The sequence below is a fragment of the Lemur catta genome, chromosome 21 (assembly GCF_020740605.2).
Source record: "Lemur catta isolate mLemCat1 chromosome 21, mLemCat1.pri, whole genome shotgun sequence".
Lineage (NCBI taxonomy): Eukaryota > Metazoa > Chordata > Mammalia > Primates > Lemuridae > Lemur > Lemur catta.
The window spans coordinates 26,173,893-26,184,513 of NC_059148.1; the positions used below are offsets into that span (position 1 = coordinate 26,173,893).

Genomic DNA, 10,621 nt, shown 5'->3' on the forward strand with positions numbered 1-10,621 from the left:
CCGTTATTACCTAGGCAACCGGGCTTAGCGTATAGTCCAACTCCCGATTCTCGCCAACTACTTCTGCGCACGCGCAAGACCCCCTCCTCCGCCCCCCCACCCCGCTCTACGCCGTTATTTCCTCAGGACGAGGTTCTCATGAAGTTTGGCCTGTGGGATGCTCCGTAGTCAGAGGTGTGGCAGAACGGGAGGCAGAAAAGGAATTGGGATTGGGATTGGTTCGCACTTCACGTTCCCGGAATTCAGTGGGTGTCGCGCGAAGGAGGGAGAGAGTGTGGCTGGAGGGTCTGGTAACCCGGGGAGCAGACATGCCTCGCTACGCGCAGCTGATCATGGGCCCCGCAGGCAGCGGGAAGGTGAGGATTCGGGGAGAGTCGGAGCTCGTGGGAAGCGGGGGTTCGAGTCCCGAGGGAGGGACCGCCGGGTGTGTGTGCTGGTGACCCTAGAGACACGGCGCAACTCGCTTCTGCTGTTTCACTCCCCGTTTTGTTGTCTTAAAAGGGGGAGCAGTGATAGTTGTTAATATTTATAGAATACTTATGCTCCCACCTCATTTATTTCCACAACCACCCTGTGAGATAGATCCTGTTATTGCCATCTTACAGAAAATGAGACACAGAAAGGTTTTCTTTGCCCAGTATCGCACAACTAGTAAGTTACGGTCAGAATTTGAATCCAGTTTTCTAACTCCAGAATCCGGCCCTGTCTCGCTCCCAGCAGATTAAAGTGGGATCTCATTTAATTACTGTTTCTCAGAGCTGGAAACATGGACTTCTGAGGTGATTTTTGGTGGTGCATGAACCTGCCATTAAGAAACATCGGAGGTCGGCACAGTAGTTCACATGTATAATCCCAGTGCTTTGGGAAGTGGAGGCGGGAGGATCGGTTGAGGCCAGAAGTTCATGACCAGCCGGGGCAACATAGCGGGACCCTGTCTCTACAAAAGAATAAATAAATAACAAAGGGAGAAAAATTAGCCGGGCCTGGTGGCGTGTGCCTGTAGTCCTGAGGAGGCTGAAGCAGAAGGTGGATCCGTTGAGCCCAGAAGTTGGAGGTTACAGTGAGCTATGATTGTGCCGCTGCACTCCAGCCTAGGTGACAGAGTGAGACCCTGTATATTAAAAAAAAAAAAAAAATTATATATTGAGAAAGTTGTTCCCTTTTCAATTCTCTTTCAGTTCTTCACATTCAGGTGAAATTGTGCATGGTGCTAGCGTATCTTCATCACTTCTTTAATCTCTATGTCTTTTCAGAGAGCAGGTTTTAGACTCATAGCTTTTAATAGACACCTGTATTTAGCTAGAATTAAAATCATTTTACAGTTTTATATGATTTTATAGTTACCTTGACATTATGATAAATATAACTAGTTTTCTGTTTACAATTGAGAAATTTTTTTGTTGTAAACAAATATTTTTATTTAATTAATTTTTTTTTTTTTTTTTGAGACAGAGTCTCGCTGTGTTGCCTGGGCTAGAGTGAGTGCCGTGGCGTCAGCCTAGCTCACAGCAACCTCAAACTCCTGGGCTTAAGCGATCCTACTGCCTCAGCCTCCCCAGTAGCTGGGACTACAGCCATGCGCCACCATGCCCGGCTAAATTTTTTCTATATATATTTTTAGTTGGCCAGATAATTTCTTTCTATTTTTAGTAGAGACAGGGTCTCGCTCTTGCTGAGACTGGTCTGGAACTCCTGACCTCGAGCAATCCACCCGCCTCGGCCTCCCAGAGTGCTGGGATTACAGGCATGAGCCACCGCGCCCGGCCTGTTGTAAACAAACATTAAGGGAATAATGTTGGGGGCATGCAAATACAGTAGAAATAATGAAGATATTGATCAAGTAACAAGTGTGGAAAACTGTCTGGAGCTATTGTGTAATTTCACTCTTTAACAAACACACTGTTGTAAAGCCATTGACCTATTCTAGGTACAAGACATATATATGTGACTAAGATAAGGCTCTTACTTATCCAGGGCCTGTAGTCTGTTTGGGAAGACAGACAGGTGGCTTGTCAATTAAGACACAGTATGATGCATGGAGAGGGCATCCAGGCAGAGGACAGTGTGTAAAGGCACTGAGGGGGAAAGCCTGTTGGAGGTTGTTTTTATATTCTAGATTAATTTTGGACTGATTGTGTTAGATCTTCCTATAAATGGTCTATGCCTACTATCAGAAGCACTTATTGAGCATGTTCTTTATGGCAGGCACTGTTTTGGGCCCTGGGGATTGTGTGAGGAACAAAACACACACATAAAATCCCTGCCCTTGTGGAGCTTATATTCAAACATAAAAATTGGTCAGTTAGAAATAATTACCAAGCATTTATTATGTACCAGGCACTGTGCTAGTCCCTGGGCTTACAAAACTGAATAAGATACATGTCTTCCTTTAAACAGAGGATGGAGAGGGTGGGACAGACAAGTAGCCTAGAGATTTTTTTTTTTTTTTTTTTTTTTTTTTGAGACAGGGTCGCTCTCTGTTGCCCAGGCTAGAGTGCAATGGTGTCATCATACCTCACTGCAACCTCAAACTCCTGGGTTCAAGCAATTCTCCTGCCCCAGCCTCCTGGGTAGTACCATGCTTGGCTATTTTTCTATTTGTAGAGACAGGGTCTCACTCTTGCTCAGGCTAGTCTGGAACCCTGGCCTTAAGCAATCCTCCCACCTTAGCTTCCCAAAGTGCTGGGATTACAGGAATGAGCCACCATGCCTGGCCAAGCCTAGAGATTTTAACATAGTGTAGTAATAACTACATGATAGATAATTTACAAACTGATAGCCCACCTCCAGTCTATTTATTTAAACTATACAAGCCAGAGTCCACTTGCTCAAGGCTTCTTGGGCGTGGCTCTGGGTCAAAAGTAAATAAATAAATAAACTATAGAAGTTCTGGTAGAGATACTATCTGCTAGGTACTGCACTATATAAGCAGAAATATTCCCTTTATTTATTTATTTAGAGACAGGGTCTGGCTCTGTGGCCCAGGCTGGAGTGCAATGGCCCAATCATAGCTAACTGTAATCTCCAACTCCTGGGCTCAAGTGATCCTCCCACCTCAGCCTCCCAAGTAGCTGAGACTACAGACATGCGCCACCACGCTTGGCTAATTTTTAAATTTTTTGTAGAAACAGAGTCTCAATATGTTACCCAGGCTGACCTAGAACTCCTAGCCTCAGGCAGTCCTCCTGCCTTGGCCTGGAAAAGTGCTGGGAGTACAGGCGTGAGCTACCATGCCTGGCAATCTTTAAATACCACTTGTCACACATTAGAACAGTAAGGAGCCTTAGTGATCACAAAAGACACACCAATTAGAGACAAGAAAATTGATGGGCAGAGTAGAGAAGCAACTTCCTCAGAGTTAACCATGAGTCTAATCTGGGTCTGGATCTGCAGCCCAGTCAGGCCTCCTGACCTCCAGCCCCCTGTCTTTTTCCCTTGTTTTCAGTCAGCGTCTTGGTTGAAGAAGGTGTAGTTTTGTCCTTAGTGGACACTGCCCCAAAAGGGATGGAGAATCCTTCTGGGGGTGTAGAGGGTAGCACGCTACCTGTTGCTCTAACCTCCCATGCCTTGTGACGTTACAGAGCACCTATTGTGCCACCATGGTCCAGCACTGTGAAGCCCTCAACAGGTCGGTCCAAGTTGTAAACCTAGATCCAGCAGCAGAACACTTCAACTACCCCGTGATGGCTGGTAAGTCCCCATTTGAGCCTTCCCCCTCCTGCAGGAGCAGTAGGGTGGGAGAGGCAGTGAGTGCTGGCTGCTCAGCACAGAAGCTGAAAAATTAATAATTACAGTCTGGTTTTCTGGTTTCATGGTGAACAGCATGAGGCTAAGAGTCATTTGGTGACATCTGTTCATGGTAATGTGTGTATAATGATATCCTTTCTTGGTCTTTGATGTAAGACTTAAATGTGAGTGCACTCCTCTCTCAGCACCCTTTCCTTCTGTCCCTTCCATGCTTGGTCCTGCTGTAGTGAATCTGGTTTACTGCTGATCACTATAAGGGAGCAGGCTGCTGTTTTTTAAAATTCTTTTAATTTGTTCATTCAAGTGTCTGTTGAACACCTGTTTTATGCCAGACACTGGGGTTATATCAGAGAATAAGGCAAACACCATCCCTGTCCTCGTCACCCTTTTAGTGGGGGTGATAAGCAGTAAACAAAATGATAAACATGTTATAGAATGTGGTCAGGACTGCAGACAAGCCGATGAGAAGGACTAACCAGGAGAGGTTGCTTCAGGTGGGGTGATCACGGATGGTGTCTCTGAGGAGGCGATTTTTGAGCCCAGACCTGAAGGGTGCTAATGTGCTCATGACGCTGGGGAAGGACCTTCCAAAATGAGGAACATCAAGGTTGATAAATAGCCCAGAAGTGAGAAGGGGTTTGGTATGTTCCAGAAAAGCAAAGATGTCAGTGAGCAGAAGCGTGAGTGAGGGAAAGAAGTGGGTAGCAGTAGCAGGACATGAGAAGTTTAGATTTTATCCTGTCAGCAGTGGAATGCCACTAGAGGGTTTTAAGCAGAGGAGAGGATTGACATTTGATTTGTGTTTTTAAAGATAACTCAGGCTCTCACGTGAAAAATGGACTCTGGGGAGTCAAGTGTTAGGCAGAGACCAGCAATGCAGCTGTTGTAGCTGTCCTGGTGCCCACCGTGACAGGGTGGTCATGGTGGAGATGTAAAGAAGTAGACACATTCTGTTCATATTTTGCAAGTAGAATAAAGAGCATTTTATGGGGGATGGAACCAAGACAGTATAGGAAAGTGAGGAATCAAGGGTGACTCGTAGGTTTCTGACTTGAGCTGTTGAGTACATGGTATCATTTACCAAGGAGGGGACAAGCCATGTAAGCTTTGGGGCAGTTGTCTTTGCACTGACTGAGTTGGAGATGTCTGGTAGATATCTAATAGGTAATTGGATGTAATAGTCTGGAATTCAGAGTTGAGGGCTGGCCTGGAGGTATAAAGTTGAGGTCAGCAGCATTTAGCACATACAGCCACAGGACTGGATGAGATCACCTTGGGCAGGGGGCTGTGGTTAGAGAAAAGGACCCAAGACCGAGCCTTGAAGTCCTCTGATCTTCAGAAGTCTGGTAGAGAAGGTGGAAACGGGTTGACAACTGGAGGGGACTGTGAGAGTAAGAGGAGGTTTAGTTTTAAGATTGGAGATGCTTATATGCTTGCATGCTGAAGAGAACGATCCAATAGAAAGAGAAACTAAAGATGACAGAGAGAGTGAAAATAACTGCAGGAGTGACTGCCAGAATGAGGAGGGAGAGGGGATCCCGAAGAAGTGGGGGCTTTTGCCTTTGCTAGAAATGAGGTGTTTCTTTCACTGGAACAGGAGAGAAGGTGGGCAGTAGGTGTCATGTGGGAATATGAGAAGTTCTCTTTCCTTGGCTTCCGATTTCTGTTAATGATGTGTGGTGTGGTCGTCAGCTGAGAGTGTCTGCAAGTGGGTAGGGTTGGGGGAGACAGATTGAAGGGAGAGGAGGAGATATGAAATGCTCATCTTCTTTGAGAAAATGGCATTGAATTACTTTGGGACTGTTTGGTTGCAGCAAACAGAAAACACTCTAGCTAGCTTTAATAAAAAGAAGATTCATTAGAAGGAATGAGGGGACCTCTCAAAAAAGCTAAAAACAAAACTTTATGAGAGACTAGAACCATAAACACAGAAACAGGAACCAAGACCAGCTTTCTGTCTCTGTCTTTTTCCTCCCCCTTACATACCAGCTTTCTTTGCTTTAGGATGCATGTGACCCAGCAAGGCCCCTCCAACCCCTGGTTCATATCACTTTCTGGTCCAGGTGTTTTATTGACAGATGAGTGTCCTTGATTCATCCTTTTAGAAGACCAATTTTATTGTCCCAATTTGGGTCAGTTGTTTATCCCTGGGGGAAGGAGTAGGAAGATATCATCAGTATAAATTTGTGAATGAAGCTCAGTTCTATGTGAACAGAGATTGTAGGTTTGAGCACAAAAATAGATAAAAACCTAGGCTGGGCATGGTGGTTCACACCTGTAATCCCAGCATTTTGGGAGGCTGAGGTGGGAGGATCTTTTGAGGCCAGGAGTTCAAGACCACCCTGGGCAACATAGCAAGACCCTGTCTCTACAAAAAAATTTAAAAATTAGCCAGGCATGATGGTATGCACCTGAGTCCTAACTACTCAGGAGGCTGAGGCGGAAGGATCAGGATCACTTTATTCGAGCCCAGGAGCTCATGGCTGCAGTGAGCTATAATTGCACCACTGTGCTTCAGTCTGGGCAACAGAGTGAAACCTTGTCTCTGAAGAAAAAAAAAAAATTAAATTAAATAAATAAAAACCTAAGGTAGAAAATTCTAAATATTGATTTCCAAAAATTGATAAGAAAACCACACATATATTATGAGTAGAGTTTTTTAAGCCCTTCTTGTTGGTGATTTAGATATATAGTTCATACCCTTTGACCCCAAGATAAGGAAAGTGAGACCCAGGGAGGTTAAGTAGCTTCTCTAGGATCATTATGTTAAGAAATGGTAGTTGGTTTTCTTTGGTTTTGTTTTACTTGTTTTGGAATAGGTAATACATATTCACATGGTTCAAAATGCAAAAGGTATAAAAGAGTAAGTATGAGGGAAACATCTATCTCCATCCTAGCTCTGCATCCCAGCAATCAGCTCTCCTTGGTAGAGGCAGCCAGTGTTACCTGTTTCTGGTGTGTCCTTCCATAGATAGTCTGTGCATATTAAATGCAATACATATATGCATTAAGCATACATAGTGAACTTTTGTCTTTTTTTTTTTTTGTATTACAAATGATGGCATTCCTACACAGTTCTGCACCTTGCATTTTCTGTCTAACAGCATACCTGGGAGATTGTATTATAGCAGTACTTACAGAGATTCCCCCTTTTGTGGCTGCATAGTATTCCATTGTCTGGCTGTATAGTAATTTACTTGCTCAGTTCCCTATTAATAATTATTAGTCAGGATAACAATTTTCAAATGGACACTTATATTCTGGGCTCTGTCTGTCCCTTTCAGACATCCGGGAGCTGATCGAGGTGGATGATGTGATGGAGGATGATTCTCTGAGGTTCGGTCCCAATGGAGGATTGGTATTTTGCATGGAGTACTTTGCAAATAATTTTGACTGGCTAGAGAACTGTCTTGGCCATGTAGAGGACGACTACATCCTTTTTGATTGTCCAGGTAAGTCAGTAATTTCAGTGTGTCATTTTCCTGGAAGTCGTGATAGTTCTTCTCAGGGGGAGAAAGTGGAGTGAGCATTTGTAGCTCTAAACTGTACTGCAGTCAGGTACCAAGCTCTCATTTGTTGGCTCAAATTCATTTTTTTTCTTTTTTTTTTAACTTTTTTTTTTTTTTTAGAAATAGAGACAGGGTCTCGCTCTTGCTCAGGCTGGTCTGGAACTCCTGAGCTCAAGTGATCCTCCCATCTTGGCCTCCCAGAGTGATAGGATTATAGGCGTGAGCCACTGCTCCCGGCCTCTAATTCATTTTTGAGTTTATCAAGTGCTTACTTTGTACACTGGGAATACCACAGAGAGCGTGGCAGCTGTATTCTTCGCCCTCAGGGAACTCACAGTCCAGCAGAGTTCTAGACAGTATGAACAAAAATCACCCGAATGATATTTAATATTCATTTTGACAGGTATCCTATAGGAATAGCACAGATAGTCACATAGCAGGGAGGTTAGGAAGGCTTGTGATCCAGTGTGGCCTTTAGGCTGGGCCGGAGATCGAAAGGTTAGGGAGATAGTGGCCCAGGCAGAGGGCACAGCATGCTGACACTGGTGGCAGGAAGGAACAAGGCGGGCTGCAGGCACTGAAAAGGCTGGTGTGGCCAAAGCATCATAAAGAGGAAATCAGCCAGGCACAGTGGCTGAGGCGGGAGGATCACATGAGTCCAGGAGTTCAAGGTTGCAGTGAGGTATGATGATGCCACTGCACTCTAGCCAGGGAGACAGAGTGAGACCCTGTCTCAAAAAAATAAAAATAGAAAATAAAAGAATAAAAAAATACATATAATATTCTTGTAATGTTCTTTATGTAGGTCAGATTGAGTTGTACACTCACCTGCCTGTGATGAAACAGCTGGTCCAGCAGCTGGAACAGTGGGAGTTCCGAGTCTGTGGAGTTTTTCTTGTTGATTCGCAGTTCATGGTGGAGTCATTCAAGGTCTGTGGATAAATCTGTTGTAGATTTTTCAATCATGGGTACAAGTAGATGACAGTCTCCTTTAATTGTGGGATTCTGGACATTTCACAAACTATTCCAGAATTATTTAGTATCTCTTATCATTAAATTATTATGATAATTATTTTTAACTCAAAAATAGTAAATTATGATATAATAGATTTGAGGGAACTGCTTACCAAAAAAAATTGAAGCAGATGGCTATTTTATAAAATAGTCTGTTTTTAATTTTCTGAGGACTTTTTGTCCAGTTTATGAACTATATACATCAAATTTTATTGATAGCTCTTGAGGAATATTAAATGGGAATAGTAATACTGTCTAAATTGATATTTATGATCACTGTAGAAAATCTACATTTTCCACCTTATCCTTGGGAACCAGGGGTCGAGCATCTGCTTAAGGAACAAGGGACAGTTTTTCTTTATTACTTGTTGGTTTTTTGTTTTTGTTTTTGAGACAGTCTCGCTCTGTCGCCCTGGCTAGAGTGCAGTGGCATCATGGTAACTCACTGCAACCTCTAACTCCTGGGCTCAAATGATCCTCCTGCCTCAGCCTCCCAAGTAGCTGGGACTATAAGCACACCTCCATGCCTGGCTAATTTTTTCTATTTTTGGTAGAGACAGGGTCTTGTACTTGCTCACGCTGGTCTGGAACTCCTGAGCTCAAGTGATCCTTCCACCTCAGCCTCCCAGAGTGCTAGGATTACAGGCGTGAGCCACTGCACCCAGCCAGTTTTTCTTTAATATTATTAATAGCATTTCTTTTACTTAAGCAAGTTTTGTTCTAGTGAGAAGTCAAAGCCTCTCTTTATGCAGAGACCAGGTAACTTTGTTGTCAACAGTTGATTCATCTTCCCTTTTCTGTTTCCTCCTTCAGTTTATTTCTGGCATTTTGGCAGCCCTGAGTGCCATGATCTCTCTAGAAATTCCACAAGTTAACATCATGACAAAAATGGATCTGCTCAGTAAGAAAGCGAAAAAGGAAATTGAGAAGTGAGTTCACTGTTTTTCTGTTGTTATCAAATCTCAACTGCAGAGACAAACCTTCTGTTTTATTTAGATGTGAGGTTTGGGGAATCTATAAATCTAGTTTCCTGATTTATTTTTCCTTTTATTCATCAGTCTTCTCTCTCTTTTAAAGATTTCTAGATCCAGACATGTATTCTTTGTTAGAAGATTCTACAAGTAACTTAAGAAGCAAAAAATTCAAAAAATTGACTAAAGCTATATGTGGACTGGTAAGCTTTTTATATTTAGTTTTTTCTAAATGACCTGGTCAAGTGTTTGCCCACATCCAGTCATAGGGAGGGTGGTAATCAGAAGTACAAATGATTGTAAAACTCAAATGTAAGTTGAAAATTGTATTTTTTACACAACTTCAGAATAAACCTTTCTTGAAATCCCCAACTCATAGATTGATGACTACAGCATGGTTCGATTTTTACCTTATGATCAGTCAGATGAAGAAAGCATGAACATCATATTACAACATATTGATTTTGCCATTCAATATGGTGAAGACTTGGAATTTAAAGAACCAAAGGTAATTTCTGATTCAGGGTGTCTATTGGCTTTTGATAATAATATTTGTCATCACTCACTGGCCTCCTGCAAAATCTAGGCAACTCCTTAAATTTTTTTTTTGTTTGGGTGGTTTTTTGTTTGTTTGTTTGTTTTCTGAGACGGGGTCTCACTCTGTTGCCCAGGCTAGAGTGCAGTGGTGTCATCATAACTCACTGAAACCTCAAACTCCTGGGTTCAAGCGATTCTCCTGCCTCAGACTCCCGAGTAGCTGGGACTACAAGCGTGAGCTACCACGCCCAGCCTAAATTAGTTTTTTGTCTTAGTGGTGGCAGTTACCTGGGCTTTTCTGGGCGATCTCTGAAATTGACACCTATGCTCAACAAGTGGTACCAGTTTTACTCCACCTTTCGTTGAGGGGATATTATTGAGTTAAGTCTCTTTGTGCTCAGAGTTTGGGTGTATGTGCCAAGAGGAGATAAAATCCAATAGAATTTAGGCTGCCCTCACATATGTCATATAGTTGGAAAAATCCTATCAACCATGCCTTTTCTTACTATTAACAATTACCTATGAGCAACAGCTGGAACTGGTGCTGGGTATTAGTTCCATATAGAGCACTACCTGAAAATATTTAAACACATACTAGTTCTGAGGGGAAATGAGTGTGTTTTCTATTTTGTTTTTCCTTTGTGTCAGGAACGTGAAGATGAGTCTTCCTCTATGTTTGATGAATATTTTCAAGAATGCCAGGGTGAATGAAGAGTTTACTAAAAAGTAATTGGATATGAAGAGCTGTGGCCATACTAGCAGAACCTTCTCTTCAAAGGATGCAATGGTAGAAAGCTATTTATTTTAATGAAAAAAAAAAATAGTACTTGGCTGTTTATCAGC

At 42.9% G+C, this 10,621-nt stretch overlaps 1 protein-coding gene across 1 annotated transcript; it reads left to right on the forward strand.

Moving 5' to 3' along the window:
• The first annotated feature begins 209 nt into the window (after positions 1-209).
• GPN3 (GPN-loop GTPase 3) lies at positions 210-10,621 on the forward strand. Its single transcript, XM_045534845.1, has 8 exons — positions 210-356; positions 3,582-3,690; positions 7,032-7,199; positions 8,062-8,186; positions 9,084-9,199; positions 9,348-9,444; positions 9,621-9,749; positions 10,427-10,621. Exons 1-8 carry the CDS (start codon positions 309-311, stop codon positions 10,487-10,489), a joined length of 855 nt encoding a protein of 284 aa, XP_045390801.1. The 5' UTR covers positions 210-308; the 3' UTR covers positions 10,490-10,621.

Excerpts from the sequence above, each read along its gene's own strand:
- GPN3 (XM_045534845.1), top strand. The coding sequence starts at position 309 with ATGCCTCGCTACGCGCAGCTGATCATGGGCCCCGCAGGCAGCGGGAAG. Across the intron at positions 357-3,581 it reads GCCCCGCAGGCAGCGGGAAG|AGCACCTATTGTGCCACCAT; the intron begins GTGAGGATTCGG and ends GTGACGTTACAG. Across the intron at positions 8,187-9,083 it reads TCATGGTGGAGTCATTCAAG|TTTATTTCTGGCATTTTGGC; the intron begins GTCTGTGGATAA and ends TTCCTCCTTCAG.